The 25,606-nt window shown below is 43.8% G+C and overlaps 1 protein-coding gene across 1 annotated transcript in view; it reads right to left on the reverse strand.

Annotated features, from left to right (window-relative positions):
* scn1laa (sodium channel, voltage-gated, type I-like, alpha) overlaps positions 1-25,606 on the reverse strand; it is a 133,090-nt gene that overhangs the window by 78,034 nt on the left and 29,450 nt on the right. The window contains exons 6-8 of the mRNA XM_034185940.1: positions 5,966-6,057; positions 4,528-4,809; positions 3,257-3,320 (exon numbers count right to left, since the gene is read on the reverse strand). Of these exons, the coding sequence (XP_034041831.1) occupies positions 3,257-3,320; positions 4,528-4,809; positions 5,966-6,057 (438 nt within the window). The remainder of the gene's footprint in view (positions 1-3,256; positions 3,321-4,527; positions 4,810-5,965; positions 6,058-25,606) is intronic.

Below are 25,606 nucleotides of genomic sequence, written 5' to 3' on the forward strand. Positions count from 1 at the left end.
AAATCTAGGCTTGCATCTCTGATGTGCCATCTGGAAAATTGTAGTAAATTCAAGTTTTCTTCAAAAAATAACCCTCCTCTATGCCACTTCATCATGAAGCTGCATGCCCTAACTTTTTCACCAGATGGAAATGTGCACAGCTCCCCATAATCTTTTAGGCAACGATGCAAAACTTGCACAAGTGATTTCTGAGTTGAGTGTGAGGGTGGACAGTACTCACGCCATGACAATGACACTGAAATCCAGCCAGTTCCAGGGATCTCTTAGAAATGTGAACTTCCCTATACAGAACCCTCGAGCTAATATTTTAATGAGGGACTCAAATGTATATATTGCAGTGAATGTGTACCTGTTGAATACAAACAAAAAAAAGCTTGTTACTTATACAGCGTCTTCACTTTGCGCAACATATTTTGTTCAGTATTTCATGGAAAACTTACTCCACATTCTTTGTCCACTCTTCTGGTCGATTCATTGTCATGAATACACAGTTAGCTATGATCGTGCACATGATCACCCTGCTGAACAACTTGCGAGCAGTTGTCAAGGAAGCTATGGAGCTCAGAGTGGAATATATATCTTTCATGCATGATTGATGATACTTCACACAATCACAAAACACATTTGCACTGGCTACACATATTGAGGTGGTAACATAAGCAATTCATCACATTTTGCATTTGTCCACAGCCAGAGACTGGCGCACGCTAATGACCGCAGCTGAAGCTCTACACAGACATTATTCCTGCTAATCAGATTAATGCCTTGATGAAAGGATATGAGTGTACCAAAATCCAAATTGATATTCTTCGAATGAGGTTGAAGGGGCTTAGGAGATACAAGGCGGAAGCAGCGTTGAAGCGGAAGATATACTTGCCTTTGTTTAATACTATAAAGGTCTAGAGACAGAAAGAAAGAAATAGATATGCACAGAACTCTGGATCAAGAAATGAGAAGGATTACATTTGAAGGGGTTATTAGGATCGCGTGAGATTGGGTTGCTGTGTGCACATAACTCAAAAACTATTGCTCCACCTTCAGGGAATGCCACCTCGAAACAATTCTTGACTATTGTGGGGTTGGGCATAACATTAATGTGTTAGTGATGTGGCAGTACCGCATTGTGTCATTATGCAGTGTATGGTTGGCTTGAACCTGATAGGAGTCATACCCAGGGGTGCCAAAAAGGGGAGAAGAAGGAGAAGGATTCTAGGGGCCCATGATTGACATATACAATACAATTACATACATAATACAATTATAATCCTGACAAAATAATATAGGGGTGGCCAAGTAAGATTTCTTTTCACGGGGCCCAAAATCCCTGATGGTGCCCCTGTACTCCATCAAATCAACTTTATTCATCCGTTAGGAACTTCATTTGCACAGAAAGCGCCAGAGCAGAAACAAACAGAACATAACACTGTCATGGCTTTAAATGTCATGGCCCTGTTCTAGGCTTTAAATCTTATTTTGCCTCTTTCTTTAGTTCATCTCCATCTGCCCCAGCTTTGTTTTATTAATTGTTATTTTCATGATGTGGTTATTCTCTGTTCTATTTTGCTTTGTCATTGTGTTTCTTGTTACTTTTATTCTTTGGGTATATGCTCAGTTCCGTTCTAGTTTTCTCCAGCCGGTTTATATTCACATTATGGATCTTTTAGTTATCATCTGTTTACTTTTGCTGTTTTCATTTGTGTCATTTTCTGCTTTTGCTTTCTGTTTATTATCTAGTCTTTGCTTGGTTATCTTTAGTGTATTCTTATGTCATTAGTCAGTTCCAGTTTAGTTTTGTCTCTGTGTTTACGTTCCTATCATTTCTCTGATCAGTTCTTATGTAGTTTTGTCTTTTGTACTTATTATTATCTCTTGGTTTTCTTTTAGTTCTCATGACTCATGCTCTGTTCAAGTTCCTGTTCACAGTTGTATTTTATTCTGCCCTCGGTTTCAGTTGTAGCTCGGTTCTCAGTTTTTCCCCCATAGCCATTTGTCTGTTTCCACGCCTCACCCACACCTGCCATCATGTTCTCGTACTTCATGTCCATCTGATTATGTTCTCACATCACTGCACCTGCCTCATGTCTTTGTTTCTCACCTTGTTTCTGTCTGCTTTGTGTTTCGATTCACTCACGCTCTCGCACCTGCTCACACAGCTTTGTCTCTTTCAGCAGTCCTCCCTTAACTATCTTGCACAGTACACTATCTTGGTCCACTAGCCACGCCCCCTTTCTAGAATCTTCGCTCCACACATGCACCTTGTTACCTAATCAGTCTGAACATGCACCTCGTTTACACCACCTGTTATTTAAGCCCTCACAGTCTCACAGCTCACTGCTAGGTTGTTGTCTTTGTACACTTTCCAGCCTTTAATCACAGTCCTGAGTTTGCCAAGCCATGTTCCGATTTCTGTTCTGTTCTCCTTGACTATGCCTCTTACCTCTCCACAGATATCCATGTTTGCTCGTGCCACAGAACCCTGCTTGTCCATGAGTACGTATCTGGCTGACCCTGCTTGTACCTCTGCCTCGCTGACTGATCACATGTGTACCGTACCAGAGCCTGGAATAAAGACCATGATTTCATTCACACCTAAGCCTAGTCTGGAGTCTTTGCTTAACTTATGATGCTGCTCATCTTTGTCATCTTAGGACAAAAGCATTTTCCCAAAGGGACAAAGATGAAACCCTTCATTTCAGGATTTGTTTGAACAGAGTGCATGAAGCCTTCTCTTTCATAAATACTGTAATATGAGACCGCATTGTCTCTGACACAAACCTAGCTAACAGAACAAGCAGTGGCTGGTTCTGCAAACAGAGGATAAATATTACATTTTTCTGCACGGCGTTCTCACAGGACCACTGACAAACCAATAAGTACACAGTAACAGTGCCGCTATGATGAAATCTCCCCAGCAAAACGTATTTAGCACCAAACAGTGTACGCTGAATACTGCTTACCGTTTTAACAGTTTTTCAGCTTTTCTTCCTGCTTGCTATACGTACCTGCTGGTAAAGGTTTTCCCAGTAATCCTGAGTCATCAGTCTGAACAGAGCAAGAAAGGCCCAACCAAAGGTGTCAAAGCTGGTGTAGCCATAGTCTGGGTTCCTTCCCACTCTGACACACGTACCCCTCCGGACACTGCCTACACAGAGAATTAATGTGGATGTTCACACGGATCACTGTGTTCTCCTTTCCCCACATGGAAAAACAACTCTAATCTATATTTGGATTCCCAGTACGTTACAATAAAACTTACCCAGCCCCTGTGCCTAACCCACAAAGTAGTGGGTCCTTTTTGTTTGGCAGGTAATAGTGATTTTCTGTTGGAGACAGAAGTAAAATATTATGCTTTCTAACAACCATAAAAATTCTGAAGCACTGGTGACATTGTTTTGGATTATAGGATCTACTTAATGAACTGTCTAATCATGTTGAATTTGAATTTGTGATCCCTTGTCAAATCCATATTTCTGCATGCCTATCAATCATAAACCCTCATAGTAGAATTTGAGCGGAAAATTCAGGCAATGGGAATGAGATGCTATAGTAAAGGAATTTACTGTGCATCTCTTACAAAAAGCCAAGTTTTACCTTGTGTGTGCTTTTTATGTGTGTTGTGTGTTATGTGTGTCGTCTGTCGTCATGAGGCCGGTCATGGTTTGCTCAGCCCTGCTGTTGACCATAAGGCAGGGATATACATCTGGAGCTGGTCCCCGGGCGCCTAAAGGTGACCTCTGCTCCTAACTGGCAATTAGGATGGGTTAAATGCAGTAGACACATTTCATTGTGCAGGGAACATGTTCCTTCGTGCATATGACAATAAAATTCTTTTGAATCCTTGAATCCTTTGAAGTGAGGAAAAATAAAGAATAAATGGGAACGCAATAAGCCACTGGATCATGTAAAACCCTACTGACAAAATATAATGGTTGGGTCACATTTCCTCTCTTTTATACACAGTCCTTCCAGCTTCAGAGTCTATTACTAATGGGACACACTATATATAAGGATTAATTCAGACAACTCATCACTTTTACAGCCAGTCTTCTTTAGACAAGTCAAGGGATGGATACATGGACATTTCCAAGGCACTGATTATGTCTTGGACTTCATTTACATCAATGATTAAATGTAAACACTATGATAATGTATGGCAAATCTGTCTGGAGTAGGCAATTTACAAAAACTGAGTGACACTCCAAAAAGGAGACTAACAAGGGAAGCCACCAAGACACACATAGCAATGATGAAGGAGTTATAGTTATCCAAGCAGAAACCATGCATAGTGCAACTTTTATCTGTTGCATAATCAATTTTACAACCCCATGGTGTATTTTCTTAAAAAGATGTGAAATATCAGCTGCTGTTTGCCAAAGACATCTGTGAAACTTGAGCTTTGATCTGTTTTCTTTTCTGAGTACCCAATAGAACAAAATGATGAGGAACAATTAATTTCTATAATACAACTTACATTTAATCTTAGGTTTGGACAACCTGAAAGCCAATTTGTGAAATTTAAATACTCACTCTTGTCAAGCGAGTACTCTGTCCAGTTGACAGTGTCGGTTGGTTGGAGCATTTCATTCATATGAGACCCATTGGGTAATGTGCCATCTGGACTCAATGACTTTTTAAGATCATCCCAGGTGATATTTTTGTGGGGCCAGAACATACATTTTTGCTGTAAATTGCCCATAAACAGTTGCAACCCTATGAGAGCAAAGACACTCAGGCAGAAGACGGTGAGGATCATCACATCAGACAGCTTCTTCACCGACTGGAACAAAGCAGCAACAATGGTCTTCAGTCCTGCAAATAATAGCATCACTTATTAATTAATTAATCACTTATTAATTAATGAAAACTCAAAGTAAACACCAGTCATGTTATGTCTAATAATCTGATATCAATCTAATAACACACTTGTAACAAGAAGACCGTAACCATTTGTTCAAAACTGCTTTCAGTTTGTTGACAGAACAGATGCTGCTTGTGCGCACATTGGTTCAAATTCAGCATGGTGTCCTCATCAGGTATAAGAAAGGAACAAAACAAAATAGGACGGTGCATTTGTGTGATGATAATGATGGGACACACCCTCACCACAGATTACACAACAGCATGTCTTTATGACCGCAGCTGGATCAACAGCAGCAAGCAGCAATCAAGGAACCGTCTGCACAGAAACATCAGTGCAAAGGAAAAAACAGCACCACGGGAACTGATGCACACCTGGATGATACAAGACATTATGGTTTCAGCTACAAAGTGGGCATGGCCAAGCTCCAAAGGTCGCATCAAGGTCAACATTAAAAAAATCTTAAAAACCTGTCTGTTGTGTTTTGGAGCTACCTACAAGTTAGCCTTGTACCAAATTTAAGCTAAATATCTTTATAAACTGCTGACAAATGGCTCGAGGTAGCATGTTCAATATGGCCACCATGGCATCCATGTTTGACATCAGGTTGGAATACCTCAAACAAATTTTTGTGTCTATAGGACGGAACATTTATGCCAAGTTTCAGCTTCACTGGCTCAGTAATTTTGAAGATGAAGATGTTCACACACGCCGCCACCGCCGATACCGACAGACAGGTGACCCATGTCCAATCAATTGAATTTACCCCAGGTGGACTCCAATTAAGCTGTAGAAACATCTTAAGGATGAGCAGTGGAAACAGGATACAGCTGAGCTCAATTTTGAGCTTCATGGCAAAGGCTGTCAATACTTATGTACATGAGAAATGTTAGGTTTTTTTTTATTTTTTATAAATTTGCAAAAATCTCATAAAAACTTTTTTCACATAGTCATTATGGGGTTTTGTGTGTAGAATTTTGAAGAAGAAAAGACTTTCCTCCATTGTGGAATAAGGCTGTAACATAACAAAATGTGGAAAAAGTGAAGCGCTGTGGATGGTGGGGGGGGGGATAAGGCAGAATGCTGAAGATCATTCCAGTTGCCTACCTGGTATAACTGAAATGGCTTTAAGGACTCTCAGCACTCTGAACGTACGGAGCGCTGACAAGTTGCCGAACTTCAGGAACTCAGTCACATACCTGGAGAGAAACATACAGTTACTGTGGAATATCCACGCACACAGCACCTTCCTTTAAAATAAAAAATAAAATAAAATAAAACACTAAACTCCACATACGTATTTACAATATCAAATAGTGTTGACTCTTCTGGATACACAAAATATGTGGATGTTTTGGGACTGGACAAGCATAGTAACAAATATGTACGAGGTCTATTAGAAAAGTATCCGACCTTATTATTTTTTTCAAAAACCATATTGGATTTGAATCACGTGTGATTGTGTCAGACAAGCTTGAACCCTCGTGCGCATGCGTGAGTTTTTCCACACCTGTCGGTTGCGTCATTCGCCTGTGAGCAGGCTTTGAGTGAGGAGTGGTCCAGCCCCCTCGTCGTTGTTTCATTGCCAGGAAATGGCGGAATGATTTGGGCTTTTTTCCATCAGAATTTTTTCAGGAACTGTTAGAGACTGGCAGCTGGAAACCATTATAAAATTTATCTGGCTTTCGGTGAAAATGTTACGGGCTTGGTAGAGAATAAGGAGTATTACTGTCGCTTTAAGGACGGCCCCCAGCGGCTGTGGGGCGCGCCGCGCTCTGAAGCCGCCATCGACAAGCTGAACGACCATTTCATTTCTAAACGGATGGCTGTCTGGATCCGTGACCATCGTGTGCCATTTCTCTGGTTATCACAAGAGCTGGACATCAACCATTTTCCGTCAGATTTCACTTTTAACAAGAGATTTTGTCATGGAAAGCCGAGCGGAGGCTTCGCGCATCACAATGGATTTGCTACTGGAGCGAGACAAAACCACCTCCATTTTGGTCTCACAGGACGGCTTTGAGATGGCGTTCAGACAGCTGTCGGTGGTTTTTCTATCGAGTGATTATCCGAGAAATTGTGGATGTGCCTGGACATGCCAGAACATGTCCCGTGAGGCTTCATCACGGCGTTGCTTTGTGCCATGCGGCACCGCCGCTACTCGCGGAATTCCTCCGCACGTCTGTCTCAATGTGCCGAAAAAGTGCTGATGTCCACGTCTTTTCACAATTCCTGTGCTAGTCAGACGACGTCCCGGATAAAAAACAGCATCCAGTTTGGAAATGAACGGCGCATTCCACTGTTACAGGAGTTTTTGTCATGGAAAGAGGAGCGGAGGCTTCACGCGTCGCGGCGGTGCCGCATGGCGCAAAGCAACACCGTGATGAAGCCTCACAACATGTTCTGGCATGTCCAGGCGCATCCACAATTTCTCGGATAATCACTCGAAGGAAAAGCCACCGACAGCTGTCTGAATGCCATCTCAAAGCTGTCCTGTGAGACCAAAACGGAGGTGGTTTTGTCTCGCTCCAGTAGCAAATCCATCATGACGCGCAAAGCCTCCGCTCGGCTTTCCATGACAAAATCTCTTGTTTAAAGTGAAATCTGCCAGAAAATGGTTGATGTCCAGCTCTTGTGATAACCAGAGAAATGGCACACGATGGTCACGGATCCAGACAGCCATCCGTTTAGAAATGAAATGGTCGTTCAGCCTGTCGATGGCGGCTTCAGAGCGCGGCGCGCCCCACAGCCACTGGGGGCCGTCCTTAAAGCGACAGCAACACTCCTTATTCTCTACCAAGCCCGTAACATTTTCACCGAAAGCCAGATAAATTTTTCTAATGGTTTCCAGCTGCCAGTCTCTAACAGTTTCTGAAAAAATTCTGATGGAAAAAAAGCCCAAATCATTCCGCCATTTCTTGGCAATGAAACAATGATGAGGGGGCTGGACCACTCCTCACTCAAAGCCTGCTCACAGGCGAATGACGCAACCGACAGGTGTGGAAAAACTCACGCATGCGCACGAGGGTTCAAGCTTGTCTGACGCAATCACACGTGATTCAAATCCATATGGTTTTTGAAAAAAATAATAAGGTCGGATACTTTTCTAATAGACCTCGTATATAATGTAGAAGAATTTTTAGGTCCATATTTGAACTGTGATGAACTATCAAGTGTCCTGATCCGAACTGTATGTCCTCTGGTTGAACTAGCAGGTGTTCAACCCAAAAAAAGGGCTCTATTAGTCATTTAGTCTGTCAGGGGCTTTCCAAGGCCTTTTAGGTGCTTTCCCGCAGGCCGCGTGCAGGGGCCTCAGGCCAGCTGCACGTGTGGCTGAGGCCACGTGCGGAGGGGGCCTCAGGCCAGCTGCACCTGTGGCTGAAGGTCTTTTAAAAAAATCAGTTGTAAATCCTTCATGTTTTAATGGGAGCGTTTGTCACATTGAAATAATGGCCTAACACCTGCTTAGGGTTCACTAGAGGACGCTTCCAATAGAAAACCATGTCTTGGGAATGAAATAAATAAAAAAGTCGAAGGAGGAGCGATGCCCGCGGGTCTCCAATAAATAGACGAGCGCGGTTGTCATATTCAGTCTCTCTAGAGGACTCAGTTTGTCTAAGCTTTGTGTCGAAGGCTTAAATAAACTTAAAAACTCTGTGCATTTTATCTTGCTTAAGGCTGAATTATTCTAAAGTGTTGTGTCCTCTTTCTAGCATATCACTTGCAATTAGTTTGTGTTATCTAAAAGACGACATCCTGAGAAGACCAAAAAGACGAGCCGCGACAGAACTTGGCGAGCCAGCTTCAGGAGGGTCCAGGGGCATTCCGGCAGCCTGGGGCAGTCCAGCTCATCCCTCCAGACCGTAAATAACAGTGATCACGACTAAAAGGTAAGCAGAAACCTTTATAACTTCTGCACGATCTGGAGGAGTGAGTCGGGATTTCCGCCCAAGTTGACAGGTGATATTTTTAATTGCCTCTTTCCCAAAAGAACCTGGACTAAGAAAATTGATAAGAGACTAAAAAAGATAAGATTGAAAATTATCAGGCCTTGTAGATAAAATGCTCAGAAGGTGTGTGTGTTCCCGGGAAAAAGAATGTCTATGTGAGTGAAAGGTCAGGAATGTTCATGAACTCTGGTGCGGAAAAGAGTGCGTGAAGAACTAACCTGGATGCTTGGGGAATAATTGGTGTTGAAATTCGTTACTAACGTGCCGGCTGATAGCATGCGCTGTAGGGGTTAATTTAGGGAGTATACTGACAAATAGATACAAGGTAATACAAGGTTATTTAAAGAGTTTAACAGAGACTGAAGTGAAATAAGTGAGAAAAAAGAGTTTAACAAGAGAATACGTGCAGAGAAAGCACAAGATAAGCGCCTGAGGGGGCACAGTAGAAATACCGTACGTGATAAAGAGATTTAAAAAGAAAAGTGCAAAGAAGCACAGCTGACAGTAAGTAAAAGAGCTCAATAAAGGACGTCATTTTTTAAGAAAAGAGAAAAACTATAAAAAAATAATAAAATAAATAGAGAGTTAGTGCAGATACATGAGAATTAATGAAGCAGAAAATAGTGCAGTAAGGCACCAAATACACGCTTGTGGGGCGTGGGAGAAGAATAAGTATTAAGTACAGTAATATGAGTTTTTTTATAAGAAAAGAAAAAGAGAATATTTTCAGTGCAAAGGCACATTAAGCTCACGAGGAGCTCAGTAAGTGAAAAAAAAAAAAAAAGGCAGAAGAAAGTGCAGAAAGGCACAGGATACGCACGCGAGGCGCGGTAAGGCGTAGAAATAAATGAAATATTGTATGCTCAGAAAGGAGCTTGTGAAAATAATATATTAAGCACAGGATACGCACGCGAGGCGCGGTAAGGCGTAGAAGTAAATGAAATATTGTATGCTCAGAAAGGAGCTGGTGGAAAATAATATATTAAGCACAGGATACGCACGCGAGGCGCGGTAAGGCGTAGAAGTAAATGAAATATTGTACGCTCAAAGAGGGCTTGAAAAAAGTAATATATGAAGTTGCTGACAGCGCCGGAGAAGCTGTCTAACGTGAAGAAGAGATACATGCTTAACAGAACACATTGGTGTTAAGTGAATAAAAAGGTTGTTAAAGCCGCGGAGTGAAAAGTGGCAGAAGGCTAGATAGAGATATATAGAAAGTTGTTTTTTAATAATTTTTGTGTATAAAGCTTTTGAAGATTGTGTGTGGGGAGGAGTGGAGAGTAATCTGTGTAAAGCTGTGAGAACTTGCAGGCTGGCTGACATACAAGATAATGTGAAAGAGTACGAGGGGGAGGTATTTAGACCCAACAGGAGGACTTGGGAGGTGCATGACAGGCAGAGAGGAAAGTGTGAAACAGACAGTGAAGAAAAAGACAGGAGAAAGAGTGCTATGTAAATACAGAGAAGGTAGATATTATTTCAAAGAGAGAAAACTAATAAACAAACATAGCAGAAAAAGACGAGAAGCAGAAAGTTAAAAAAAAAAAATAAAAAAATAAATTAGAAGGGAAATAGAAAGTCGGAGCAAAGACATTAGGAGGTGTTAGGGTTGTAAGAGGATTAAATAAATAAAGTTGGTTATAAATCAAAAGAGATAAGGCTTAGATTATAGTGAAAAGCTGACAGACTGATCAATGCTTGGGACAGTCATTGATGGGAGACTTAAGTGATGATGAAATAATACTCCCAGAACATTACTTGACTGACGGAGACATCGAAACCCAGGGAATCAGGACCATTTTTGGCTGGAAAGGACCTATTTTGACAGGGTAGGAGCAGAACATTGGCAGGACGAACAAGAGATCAATCAGAAATTATGGCAGGATTACTAAGGTAATCAATCTGAAGCAAAAGAAAGAACAATTCCCCTCTAATTAATTGGGAGCTGCTGATAAGACGTCTGTGGCATCAGGGTTTAACCCGTGGCTGGAGCTGCTTTGTGCTGACCCTAATAAAGAACTTAGCATACCATTAAATCATTTAGTAACACTACCAACCGATCCAGGTGAAGAACTGTTTCCTAGGTGACTCTGACTGTGGTCCCAAGGAAGGTTCGGTGGGAAACAGGTAAATTTTCATATTTAGTTAAAGAAAAAGAAGACGGGCATAGCAGTTGGAAATTTAATCCTTTTAAGGGTTTAAAATACAAAACAGGTGTTACAGCCAGCAAGTTATTGGTCTGGATCAGGACAGCCCCTGAGGGACTACCAGAACACCATAGAAACACCTCACATAGCGTTTGTCAGGGTTACATGGGTAACTCTCAAGGTCAAGGTTGGGAAAGTACCCCGCTAGACTTAGTACTAAGAAAATATCCAGGAAAACGCACTAAGGCCAACCAATGTATGAGAAAGTGGCACAAAAGGTCACATGGGGGCAGGCAATGGCCTTTGGTGGGATCATTTGATCCGGTGATGTGTGAAGCAGTTGCGGTAGAAATACAGAAAAAAGAAATTAAAGATCAGCAGAAGAACGTAAAAAACAACAAAAAACGCACTGAAGAAAAAGAAGTTTTGGCCTTGTTCAAGCAGGAAGCACAGAGGCTACAGCAGAAAGAGAAAAAAATGACAGAGGAAAGATCCAAGAGACTAAAGCCAGTGCACCGAGCTGGGAAGCAGAGCCACCCCCATATAAACTTCATGATATGGGGAAGACAGCTGGACAATTTGTATTAGGAACTCGTGAAGAGGACCAAGGCATGGATTGTGGAGGGCAAATTCACACTGGACACTAAAAGCTCGAGAGCCACAAGGAGACAGGTCCTCAGTCTGTCAAATGGATCATACAAGGTCTCCAAGTCCGAAAGTAGTGGTCGCACACCACGACCAGCAGGGGGGGCCACAAATACAGTGACACGGAGGCAGACGAGGATAAAGAGGAGAGACCTGAAGGCTCCGCCTGCACATCGAGGTCCACTGAAAACCATCCCCTCCCACCATAAGTCAGCCGACTGGACCTCACAGGCTATAGAGGCTCCGAAGAGTGGCACAAGAGCTTCTGTGACACACTGGATCTGGCCAGAAGAGATAATGAAGAACTAGCTGAGCAACTGCGGCTAGCGAAGGAAAGATACAAAGACATAGGGACGCCGAGGAAAGAAGAATATTACAACAATCGACGCCCAATCAAGGAATCACATTATAGAGCCACCCACCCGAAAAATTTCTGGTGAGATCATCATTGAGACTGCAAAAGAGGCCCGACTCAGGCAAAGACAACAATGTGTAGCCAAAGACATAGCGGCTTTAGAACAGAATATAACCGACTGGATGGACTGCCTGGAACCAGTCAGTCGCACTCGATCTGGAAGACAGTATGGAGTCCGCACAGAAGAAGAGGAGGACGAAGACCTCATATGCCCATTGGTGGTTAGAAATGGTCATCATGTGTATACCCCATGGAGCTGGACAGACATGGTGGGGCTGGCCAACAGACTGCCAGACATCACCCAAGGAGCTGGGAGATGGATAACTGCCTTAGAAGAAGGCACTGCAGGGGTAACCTTGTCTTTAGGCGACATAAAAGCCTTGCTAATGCATGTCATGGGAAAACATGACACTGAAGAATTAGCAGGAAAGGTTGGACTAACACAGATGATGGGCACTAATCAACATGATGAAGTCCCCTTTAATCGCTATAGAAACTCCATGTGGGAGGACTGAGAAGAAAGTACCCTGAGGTCTTGGATCCCTCTAAATTGGATGATGAGGAGTGGACACCTGAAGAGTGCCCAAAGAAGTTCCTGCACCGGTTCCAGAAGAGATGGCCGAGGAAACAGGAAATGCATGGAACCATTCTCCAGCAACAGAAATCCTGTTTAAAATAACTGTAAAAAAGGCTCTACCAGATGAGGTTCAGAAAGCCCTAGATGGAGTCGTGGGACTATCGAAAATGAATTGGGCTTTATACTCTGAGCATATTTGTCACCATCTTGAAATCTACAAGAAAGAAAAACAAAAAGAAGAAGATGCAGCAAAATCCCTGACGGAAAAATTGGTGCAGATGCAGTTGGGAGAGCTAACCAAAGTCAAGAAAGAAAAAACAAAGACCCAGGCACCAATGATGACCCCTGTTCCTTCTGAGTCGGCAAGCCTAGCCCCTACGACAAACACTGCCGCCACCATACAGGCACCTGTGGTAACAGCCACACAGAGACCCAAGGAGCAGCAGGGAGCACTGCTGCAGGAGAAGTCTCAGCACCAGTGGAGGCATCACTATCACTACCATAGCACTGGCACACCCGGAAATGGACCCACCTACAGTCATGGGTGGAGAGGAGAGTCACGGAACTTTCAAGGTCAAAGAGGAGGGTGGCGAAGAGGATCTCGCCAACCTTCATTTGGAAGCAGATTCCAGAACTCAGCTCCCAGGAACAGTCAAGCGGGACCGCCTATGGGACCAACACCCCAATAGGGGATCAACCCTCTAATGAGTGTTGGAGCTGTGGACAACCTGGACATCGAATGAGAAATTGTCCGGCCCGACCTTGGGTTGGACCCTCTGCCTATTGGCAATAGGGAGGCCTAGAGAAGACAGAGGGGGAAACGGTGGCATTGGCTATTTCAATGATACCTAAGGAAGAGCCAACCGTCACTGTTAATATACAAAACAGAGATTTCCCTTTCATGGTGGATACAGGGGCAACATACTCTTGCATAGGGAAAATGGGCGCTCATCTCCCCCTCTCTGGGTCTGTAATTAAGACCATCGGCTTCTCTGGGAAAACTCAAATAATACCTTTTACACGCCCACTTCCTGTAACGATTGCAGGAAAAACAATTGAAGCACCCCTGTTATACTCACAAAATACACCTGTGAATTTGCTGGAAGAGACATTTTATGTAAGCTACAAACCCAGATAGTGTGTACCCTTCAAGGACTGCAAATACACTTTTCTGACGAAGCACTCGCCAACATTATGGTGCTTATGGACATGGAAAACAAGGTCCGACCTGTGCAACCCATGGTATACTGGCTGAAGTTACAACCAGAAAATTAAAATCTTCAACTGGAATGGGAAAAATGGAAGCCCTGGGCAGAACAACACTATGAAGCAGTATGTACACCTAGTTTACCTTTACATGTCACCCTGATGTTCGACGCCAAACAAGAACAAACTGACTATGCATGCTGCTGGGATGCATTGATGAATCAACGACTGTTTCACATAACCACCACAGAAATTTATTTAGGCCCCCAAGGGGCCGCAGCTTCTGTCAAGCTAACTTCAGCTGAACAACAATGGTATCAAGTGCCGAATGCCACACCTCATGTGACCCTTTTAGTCTCAGAAAGTACGAATCCCATGACCTAGGTCCAATGGTAAGACAGCCTCAGAAGTTGAAGAATGGCAAAAACATGGAAAGTCCACAAGTACATCTGTCAAAAGACCAGCAGTTTATACGAATTAATTTAAAAGTAAATGATGAGGCTATAGCTCAAAAAGTGGAGCTCAATCCTAGACCAGAGGGACCAGATGGTGTTTATCGGCCCAACAAGAAGAGATTGTTAGAGCAAATACCACCAGTGTGTGGTCCAAAAGCAAAACGGATGTAGGACTAGTAATAAACAGCCTTACCAGTAAAAATAAAAGTAAAACCGGGAGCAAAACTGCCTCACCAAAGGCAGTATCCATTAAAACCTCAGGCTATTGAAGGCATAAAACCAGTAATTAAGGGACTAATGGCAGCTGGAGTTTTAATAAAAACTGCAAGCCCATGCATACTCCTATCTATCCTATCCCTAAAAAACAATACCAAAGAGTATCGGCTGGTACATGATCTGCGTCCTATCATGCAATATAGAAATGGATGCACCTATAGTACCTGATCCGCATACTATACTATCAAGCATCCCTGCTGGAGCAAAATGGTACACAGTAATAGATCTGTGTTCAGCCTATTTCAGTGTGCCTGTGCACCCAGACTCACAACATTTGTTTGCATTCACATTTCTGGGACAACAGCTAACGTATACACGGCTACCTCAGGGACTGAACCTGTCCCCAGCCATCTTTAACAAAGTCCTGGCTGAAGATTTACAACACCTTGACATACCCAGTACATTGGTGCAATATATGGATGATCTCCTTATTGCATCAGAGACTCAAGAACAGTGTGAAAAAGATTCATTAATTGTATTGCATGCATTGGCAGATGGAGGTCATAAAGTAAGTAAGGACAAATTGCAGTTCTGCAAACAACAAGTAGAATACTTGGGAAGACAGTTGTGTGGGACCACGCGATGTATAGCCCCAAGCCAGTGGAGGCTATAATCAAGGCTCCCAAACCCCAAACAGTGGGACAGATGCTTTCATTCCTTGGGATGGCAGGGTACAGTCGGCCGTGGATTTGTGATTATGCTATAAAAACTGCACCTTTGCGTGCCATGATTAGAGCAGTGGGGCAAACAAGCAATGCAGCTCTCCTCGTCTGGACAGATCAGGCAACGGGAGCTTTTGAGGCCCTAAAAACAGACATGCAATCTGCTCCCGCGTTAGGTAACCCAGATTATGGGAAACCTTTCCATTTGTATGTTACTGAAAAAGCTGGTTATGCTTGTGCTGTACTAATGCAGGAAACACATGAAGGAAAACAACCATTGGCCTATTATAGTACAAAGCTTGACAACATTGAAACAGGATTGCCACCATGCTATCAGGGTCTAGCAGCAGCTGCCTTTGCATTTCAAAAGCATCATCCATAATCATGGGACATGCAGTAACGTTGTACATGTCGCATCAGTTACATGCCCTGCTAACCAGTCAACGTTTTGTCTTAACACAAGCTAGACGCACTGGATATGAAGTTGTGTTGTCCGCTCCAGAAATAACAATACAACGTTGTCACACGGTGAATCCCGCCACCAAATTGACCACACCGTTAGATGGTACTCCACATAACTGTGTGGCAGAGACAGAGAAATTTTTGAGAGCCAGAGAACATTTGTATAATCACGCCATAGATGCAGATCTAACCCTGTTCGTGGATGGCTCATGCTTTCGGGATGCCGCGGGATTGCATGCGGGTATGGGGATTGTTAAACTAAACACGGATGGCGAGACCTTTGAATTACTGGAGTCCCAAGGAATTGATCAGCCTTGTTCAGCCCAACTGGCAGAAATCAAAGCCTTAACTATGGCTTGCCAGATAGCTAAAGATCACGTGTTAATATCTACACAGACTCAGCCTACGCTTATGGCGTATGTCATGTACATGCAAACATTTGGAAACAAAGGGGATTCCTGAGAGCAGATGGCACCCCTGTCACTCATGGAGAAGCGATTTCCCAACTGTTACAAGCTCTCCAATTACCGTCTGAGGTAGCCATCATTAAATGTGCAGGTCATCAAAAGAATAATAACATCATAGCTCAAGGTAACAACCTAGCAGATGACGCAGCTCGCAAAGGAGCACAAGGAGAAAATATGTTTCCCCTGCTAACCATCCAAGATTGTGCCCCACTGGTTTCACTTGACGCACTGATAGTGGCTCAAAGTAGGGCCAGTGGAGAAGAAAAACGAATGTGGGTTAAACGAGGCGCTATTGAGACACGCAGTCAGGGCCAGCGGACAAGCTGTGGCGCAGTAGTCATGGACATTTTGTGTTACCCACCAATTTATTACGACATGCAATCATTTGGGCCCACGGACCCGATCATTGTTCGCGAGTCCAAATTATGAACAAACTAAAAGCTGTCTGGTGGTCACCATATATGGCAGCTACAGTGGACCGTTTGTTGAATGAGTGTGAGGTATGTGCACAGTACAATGTCCGGAAATCATTCACAGCCCCTTTAGCCCACATTCCGGTCCCTGATGGGCCATTCAGACATCTTATGATGGATTTCATAGACATGGGAGCTGAAAAATCGAGTTAAACGAATGAGATATGTTTTGGTAGTGATATGCAGATTCAGCCGATGGATTGAGGCAGTAGCCTCTGCAAATCAAGACCATAAAACGGTAGCCAAATTCTTGTGCCGAGATGTCTTTCCAAGATTTGGCATTCCAGATACTATCTCATCTGACAACGGTAGGGCTTTTGTAGCCAAGGTTACACAAGAAACATTCAAACAATTGGGTATCAAACAGAAGTTTGGGTGTGTTTATCACCCCCAATCAAATGGGGCGGTGGAACGGGCTAATGGCATTTTAAAGAACAAACTAGCAAAATCATAGCAGACAGCAATGGCAAACTAACCTGGCTGGATGCGTTGCCGCTTGCTTTATTGTCAATGCGCTCACAAACTAACCGACTAACCCATTTGACACCATTTGAAGCTCTTACAGGTCGGCCGATGCCTATTCCATACCTGAGAGGACCCTACGAAGGACCATCGCTGGAGCAGCTACAAGACGAATGGCATAATTATCTGAGACAGTTAACCCAAATACACAAAACTATCTTTTTGCAGGTCAAAGGTGCTACAGAAGACAGAGAAGCAGAGATTCCACTCGAAAATCAGAGCATCCAGCCTGGTGATCTGGTTTACGTCAAGGTGTTCAAAAAGAAGTGGGACAGGCCCCGCCGAGAAGGTCCTTTTAAAGTTATTCTTGCCTCACGTACAGCAGTCAAAGTAGACGGTAAGGGCACTTGGTTTCATTTAAACCACTGCTGTAGGGTTGGTGGCCCAGCGCCCCTGCGGCCTCGGCAAGCTCGTCTTGGCAGAGCCGCCGGGCCAAGGGGGGAAGCAGGAGAAGCCAGAGACCCTACAGCAGCACCGAGGGACGGCCACGCCTCCCTGCAGCCAGAAGAAGCACCGAGGGAAGGCCACGCCTCCCTGCAGCCAGGCGAACACCGGCCAAGGCGCTCACAGAGACTGATTGAACAAAGACGACGCACAGCTTCAGAGAGTAGTGGATCCCTGCCAGATAGAGCAGCGACAGACTCAGATGCAGACTCAGAGACAACTGGAGACGTAGGCCAACAGACAGACAGAAATACAGACCGACAGATAGACAGGCCACAGGAGACATCAGACTCGGACAGCAACTCAGTAGATTTACCGACAGAAGAACCGCAGGAAGTACAACCCAGACAAAGCACAGATACACCACACATCCCTAGTGACAGCTCATCTAGTGACGGCTCACTTAGTAGCACATCTAGTAGCACATCTCAACAGTCATCAGAGCAATGATTAAGGAATTATTCAAGGGATTGACAATACTACTGGTGGTCAGTATGGGAGAAAATAGACATCCAAAACATACAACGGACTGTGCCGTGGCCATGGCCGCAATAGCAGCTAAACAAGGCATTCTAACACAGGAAAAACATATAATTTGGTATACATTAAATCAAAAGCCTACAAGAACATAGGAATACAGGGAAAGCTGGGGGATTACATATTAGGCGAAGCCATTAGCATCAAATGTGAAGAGGAGGGAACACTCAACATAGAGGTAATTTGTGATAAAAGAGGATGCAGGGAAACCAAGCAAGACGTAACTGTTACAGTACATGAAGCCACAAAATGGGTAAAAATCAACCAAGGAAAAAGAGGACAATTAGAAGCCTAGAAACAAGCAGTCACTTAGGGAGATGGGATCCCAGTACAGACCTAGCCCGCACACAAGGGTTGAAGACCAATTTATTTTACCAATGGTTGAAATTTTCGGCTAGGCAGATCAGTGAAAAGCCTTGCATAGCCTGTCACCGGAAAGGTGTGATACCTCAGGCTAAACCCCTACCTGATATCAACAACTGTTATAGGAGTCCCCAACATAACTCAGACCAAGCAGAATGCTATACACAATGTGTTATGAAAATGGCAGTAGGTGATGAAAAATATGCTGCCGACAGTAAACTTTGTCCAGTGCCCCTAAGTACAGAAGGAACCGTTCCACCTATGATTAAAATAGAGAAAGGGATGATACACCCATTCTGTATAGCTAAAGGCTTAGTAGCACAATACATAAGCGATTGGCAGGTAGGGACGACCCAGCCAAAACACCACATACAGTGTATGCAAAAGCAGCAAGAATACAAACCGGCCAAAACAGCATGGAACATTACCGTCTGTCACACCCTGCCAGCAGCAGGCATACAGTGTGAACAAATAGTACCGGCCACAGGGGGTCTGTAATGGGACTGAATCTCACCCATGCTTCATGGGTATCTACTCCAAATTTAGCTAAGGGAACGGTACCCTTAGCTGACATCTTTTGGATATGCGGACAAAAAAGGAAACTCCTGTCATCGCTGTCCCCGAATTGGAAAGGCCTTTGTGCTCCTGTGATGCTCACAGGAGCAATAACAGTAATTGAAATGCCGAATTCAATACAACCCATGCCACAGAAACTTCGTAAGAAAAGAGGAATAATGACGTTTAAAACAGACTACAACATCACAGTAAGAAACGGGATACCAGAAGGGATACCCCGACAGTTAGAAGCCATAGACAGTAGCAGAGTTAAAGCAGATGAAGATGCGGATAAATGGGGATGGGCATTGGCTCTGTTCGGGGTTACTCCAAAAATCCGTTCTAGGTTCCAGGAGGTGCAGTGGATTAATTACTTGTGGTATAATCAGCAAAGATACCTGAACTGGACATTGGCAGCAGTAGGAGCCTTAACCGAACAACTGCACGCCACCTCGCTAATGACAATGCAAAATAGATTAGCTATCGAGATGATGATGGCTGATGAACAAGGAGTTTGTATTATGATCAAAGCCACCGAATGTTGCACAGCTATTCCCATGCGTACAGGGGAAGACGGAAATTTGACAGAGCTCTTAATCACACTTGAAGAGATGCAACAGGAACTGTTAAGTAACTCCATAGGAGGGAGAAATGAAACTGACGATTCTGGATACATTGTAGGGAATGGAATGAATATTGGCCCACTGTTTTCACTGTTTGGGACTCTAAGGAGAGGGTGGATATCATGGAAAGACTGGTTATACCAGATAGGTGTAATCTTGGCACTAACAGGGGTGGCGGTCTTGCTGGTAATATGTTGTGGTATTCCCTTGATAAAATTTCTGGTCAATAAATTGATTTCATCCACAGTAGGACAGCTCCCACTGTTAGCCATCCGAGCCCTGGAAGAAAGCACAAACAAAACAGACAGAGAACCAGAATATATGGAAATGGACGAAATACCAATTATCCTCCCCGACAGCCCCCAGCTCCCTAATATTGTGGCGTATACCCCAGATAGGGAGGACTGGGATGGACCGTGCTTGGTGATATTGTAGACGAGGAAGAAGACATGCACGCACATTTACATTCACACACATGCACCCACAAAAATGAGGGATAGGATAGACAATATCTGAAAGAATGACATGGAGCTGTAATAATGAACGTATATGTATATTACTAGGACACAGGAGTATGGCTGAGAGACCAGACTCCCCTGATCAGGGACCTATGCCTGATCTGCCTCTATCAAGTCTGATTGGACTCTCAGAACTGTTTGGAGAAGAGGATATGCAGGAGGGATGGTCGAGACATGATTGGTCGCCACAGCCGCCTTCCATCCAGCAGCTAAACCAGTTGGCAACAGAAGGATCTTCATCGTTCCAGCACCTGGCGATGACGGCTTCACAGAATCTGCCTGCAGCAAGAGTCGGCCCGAGGACTCCACCATCACCTGAAGGACCCTTTGGACTCAGGAACACACCCCTTCCGCAGATGCCATGGAGACAGTCACATGTGCCAGTGGCAACGATACCCTCCAGGGGAGGCAGCCAAGGTCGGCCATATGCAGCAACTGCCCGAGTGCATCCTAGACCCAATTCACTGCTAGGACCTGTCCCCAGCTTTCCACCCCCAAGGCAGGAGAGATATTCTGATCAGTCCAGTACCTCTGGAGGAGGATCAGCAGGGGTAGACCTTAGCCGAACTCACCACCAGGACAGAGGGGAGCTTTGTACAGGCTGCTAAATGCCCAGAGTGTCCCACCCACTTGCCTGTGCGACATCAACAATACTCCCCCCACACACGAAATGCCTTCCCCCTTGTACTTCCTGTCCCCTGGACTGCACAACCTTAATCTGGTCATGGTCACCCCACAGGACATGGCAATCTTGGTTCGAGAGCTTCGTCTTCCACAAGAGTCTGTTCCAAAAACCTTGGAGCAGCTCCTGCCCCTCACAAATCACATTCCCCATGAGCTATTTGAGGAAATCATGCCACAACTAAGTCAGACAGCTGCATACCTGTTCAGGATACACTGTGACAATGCCAACATCTCTTGTGCTCAGGAGGGCCTCCATACTCAACTGTGTGGTCTTCAGTCTAGTATGGACATGCTAGCCTGCATGATGGAGCATATGGAAAGGGAACAGCTAGGGCTGGCCACCACCACCCTGAATGTGGGCAAGAATTCTCTGGGGGCCCTGTACAACCTGGCCAAGCAGCACAAGGAGCTGGAAAGGTCCATCAGAGAACTGCACGACTGTCTGAAAGCCAGAATTCCTGATCCTTCCCCCACTACCCCTGAAAGGCCAACCTCCCCATGTTCCCCAACTTCTCTCAAAACTTCAGATGCTGAGTAAATGCTGAGGAGCGCGGACTGACGTAATGGCACTGAACACGGACTATGATCTTGGTTCTTGAGTTTGAATTGCAGACTGGTTTCAGAAATCTGAGTGTAAATAAAACAAAGAAGGATATATGTTAGTAACGAAGGTTGGGTAAATGTCTGTCCTTACCATCATCTGCGTAACACAGATAAAGCTAAATGCATACACATAGATATCACATTGCAAAGTTATAAAAAGGGGACCCTTACACGGCGTGTTTGTAGATTTAGTAGTAAAGATGCACCATAGGGACCCCTTTTTCTTAAATTATAGCATGCCTCAAGAGACATGCATCGCCTAAATTTGGCGTCTGGCCAAAAAGGGCATTAGAAAACAAGCTGAAAAAGAAGAAAAACAAAGTGGAGAATGTTGAGAAATGGCCTATAATGAAAACCATTATATGATTGACTAAGGCAAATGACTTAAGGACGGACATGAAGGGAAACCATTTATTGTGTTTATCATTTAACTAGACATAGCTGCGCTAACCTTAGAATAGTTTCTTGATTGGTTGACTAAATAGTGGTAACATAGGCGTTATTTGATGCATTTAAGTAATACATGTGTGACTCTTTAACAAAATAATATGTAGAACCAAGTATAATGGGTTGGAGCCTCTGGTTGAGTGAGTCAATAGATGCCAGAAGATGATTGGTTGCACTGATGTCAATGTGAAGCCTTTACTTTGCCATGATTAAGAGGTTGATGTAACTTGTTTTATGTGGCCATTTTAAGTGCCTTGAATTACACCAAAACTCAATGTTTGAATCTCACCTTGTGTTGATATAATCCAGCTAATTGCTCACCTTGTGCCTTAGTATGTAGGTTCACCTGCACTGCAATATATTTACCGTGTGAAGTATCACTGATATTCATATCCGCACCAGAGTTATCAGTAAGTCGAGTGCTGTGTTTTTCTTTTATATTGCAATGCACAAATGAGGATGTCTTGTCAGTAAACAACCCAAGAGTATAGTTGATGTAATGGGACTCTTTCGAGTCCCAGAGGAGGGACTGTAGAAGAATTTTTAGGTCCATATTTGAACTGTGATGAACTATCAAGTGTCCTGATCCGAACTGTATGTCCTCTGGTTGAACTAGCAGGTGTTCAACCCAAAAAAAGGGCTCTATTAGTCATTTAGTCTGTCAGGGGCTTTCCAAGGCCTTTTAGGTGCTTTCCCGCAGGCCGCGTGCAGGGGCCTCAGGCCAGCTGCACGTGTGGCTGAGGCCACGTGCGGAGGGGGCCTCAGGCCAGCTGCACCTGTGGCTGAAGGTCTTTTAAAAAAATCAGTTGTAAATCCTTCATGTTTTAATGGGAGCGTTTGTCACATTGAAATAATGGCCTAACACCTGCTTAGGGTTCACTAGAGGACGCTTCCAATAGAAAACCATGTCTTGGGAATGAAATAAATAAAAAAGTCGAAGGAGGAGCGATGCCCGCGGGTCTCCAATAAATAGACGAGCGCGGTTGTCATATTCAGTCTCTCTAGAGGACTCAGTTTGTCTAAGCTTTGTGTCGAAGGCTTAAATAAACTTAAAAACTCTGTGCATTTTATCTTGCTTAAGGCTGAATTATTCTAAAGTGTTGTGTCCTCTTTCTAGCATATCACTTGCAATTAGTTTGTGTTATCTAAAAGACGACATCCTGAGAAGACCAAAAAGACGAGCCGCGACAATAAGTTTAGACTGTGTATCACTACGGTGAGCTACAGTGCTGTGAAAAAGTTAGTGCCCCCTTGAGCTTTTAAATGATTGAAAGTTTTTATAACATAAAAAAAAGAAATTCGGGGTTTTTTATATAAAAATTTCGAAAATTCTGTCCTTTAAACTCACAGTGAAAATTAATCTCTACATCATGACTTTAAATAAATAAAAACATAAAAACTAAAATGATGGTGTGAATAAGTAATTTCCCCTTTATTATAACACATGTAAACCATCACTTTAACATTCAGTTTCGGTCAGACAAATGAGGGGATGGACCCAAACATTTCCCAAACACTGATTATGTCTTGGACGTTGTGGTTGGTGATGGTCTAGTGGTTAAGGCGTTGAGCTTGAGACCAGAACATCCTAGGTTAAAATCCCAGCCTGACTGTAAAATCACTAAGGGCCCTTGTGCAAGGTCTTTAATCCCCTGTTGCTCCCAGTGTGTACTGAGTGTCTTGTATGGCAGCACCGATGCATGCCATACAAGTCCATTTACCTAGGCTTGCCTCTACTGGTGGTTGGCTCTCACTGCGGTATTGTATCACTTCCTGTTCCGGAGCACAGCGGTGTTTTGCTGTATCTGTTAGCTGTTTAATCTGCGCAGTTAGATTGATCTAGATAACTAGATAACGATTTGTTTCACAGTGTAATCTTCACGTGCCTTAACTACACTCCCTCTGCTGAATCACCTCTAAATTATTTACACATTATTCACGTCGTGTGTTTTTAGGAATCCGCTAGCTTAGCGCAGCTACTAGCTCTTAGCCGGTTTAGCATGGCGGCTTCTCCTGTCTCTCCTGCACTTTTCTGCTCTGGGTGTGAAATGTTTAGTTATTCCTCGGCCTCCTTTAGCAGTAATGGTACTTGTAATAAGTGTAGCTTATTCGTAGCTTTGGAGGCCAGGCTGGGCGAATTGGAGACTCGGCTCCGCACCGTGGAAAATTCTACAGCTAGCCAGGCCCCTGTAGTCGGTGCGGACCAAGGTAGCTTAGCCGCCGTTAGTTCCCCTCTGGCAGATCCCGAGCAGCCGGGAAAGCAGGCCGACTGGGTGACTGTGAGGAGGAAGCGTAGCCCTAAACAGAAGCCCCGTGTACACCGCCAATCCGTTCACATTTCTAACCGTTTTTCCCCACTCAGCGACACACCCGCTGAGGAACAAACTCTGGTTATTGGCGACTCTGTTTTGAGAAATGTGAAGTTAGCGACACCAGCAACCATAGTCAATTGTCTTCCGGGGGCCAGAGCAGGCGACATTGAAGGAAATTTGAAACTGCTGGCTAAGGCTAAGCGTAAATTTGGTAAGATTGTAATTCACGTCGGCAGTAATGACACCCGGTTACGCCAATCGGAGGTCACTAAAATTAACATTCAACCGTTGTGTAACTTTGCAAAAACAATGTCGGACTCTGTAGTTTTCTCTGGGCCCCTCCCCAATCGGACCGGGAGTGACATGTTTAGCCACATGTTCTCCTTGAATTGCTGGCTGTCTGAGTGGTGTCCAAAAAATGAGGTGGGCTTCATAGATAATTGTCAAAGCTTCTGGGGAAAACCTGGTCTTGTTAGGAGAGACGGCATCCATCCCACTTTGGATGGAGCAGCTCTCATTTCTAGAAATCTGGCCAATTTTATTAAATCCTCCAAACCGTGACTATCCAGGTTTGGGACCAGGAAGCAGAGTTGTAGTCTTACACACCTCTCTGCAGCTTCTCTCCCCCTGCCATCCCCTCATTACCCCATCCCCGTAGAGACGGTGCCTGCTCCCAGACCACCAATAACCAGTAAAAATCTATTTAAGCATAAAAATTCAAAAAGAAAAAATAATATAGCACCTTCAACTGCACCACAGACTAAAACAGTAAATGTGGTCTATTAAACATTAGATCTCTCTCTTCTAAGTCCCTGTTAGTAAATGATATAATAATTGATCAACATATTGATTTATTCTGCCTTACAGAAACCTGGTTACAGCAGGATGAATATGTTAGTGAGTTAAATGAGTCAACACCCCCGAGTCACACTAACTGCCAGAACGCTCGTAGCACGGGCCAAGGCAGAGGATTAGCAGCAATCTTCCATTCCAGCTTATTAATTAATCAAAAACCCAGACAGAGCTTTAATTCATTTGAAAGCTTGACTCTTAGTCTTGTCCATCCAAACTGGAAGTCCCAAAAACCAGTTTTATTTGTTATTATCTATCGTCCACCTGGTCGTTACTGTGAGTTTCTCTGTGAATTTTCAGACCTTTTGTCTGACTTAGTGCTTGGCTCAGATAAGATAATTATAGTGGGAGATTTTAACATCCACACAGATGCTGAGAATGACAGCCTCAACACTGCATTTAATCTATTATTAGACTCAATTGGCCTTGCTCAAAATGTAAATGAGTCCACCCACCACTTTAATCATATCTTAGATCTTGTTCTGACTTATGGTATGGAAATAGAAGACTTAACAGTATTCCCTGAAAACTCCCTTCTGTCTGATCATTTCTT

Source organism: Thalassophryne amazonica, chromosome 14 (genome assembly GCF_902500255.1).
Source record: "Thalassophryne amazonica chromosome 14, fThaAma1.1, whole genome shotgun sequence".
Classification (NCBI taxonomy): Eukaryota; Metazoa; Chordata; class Actinopteri; order Batrachoidiformes; family Batrachoididae; genus Thalassophryne; species Thalassophryne amazonica.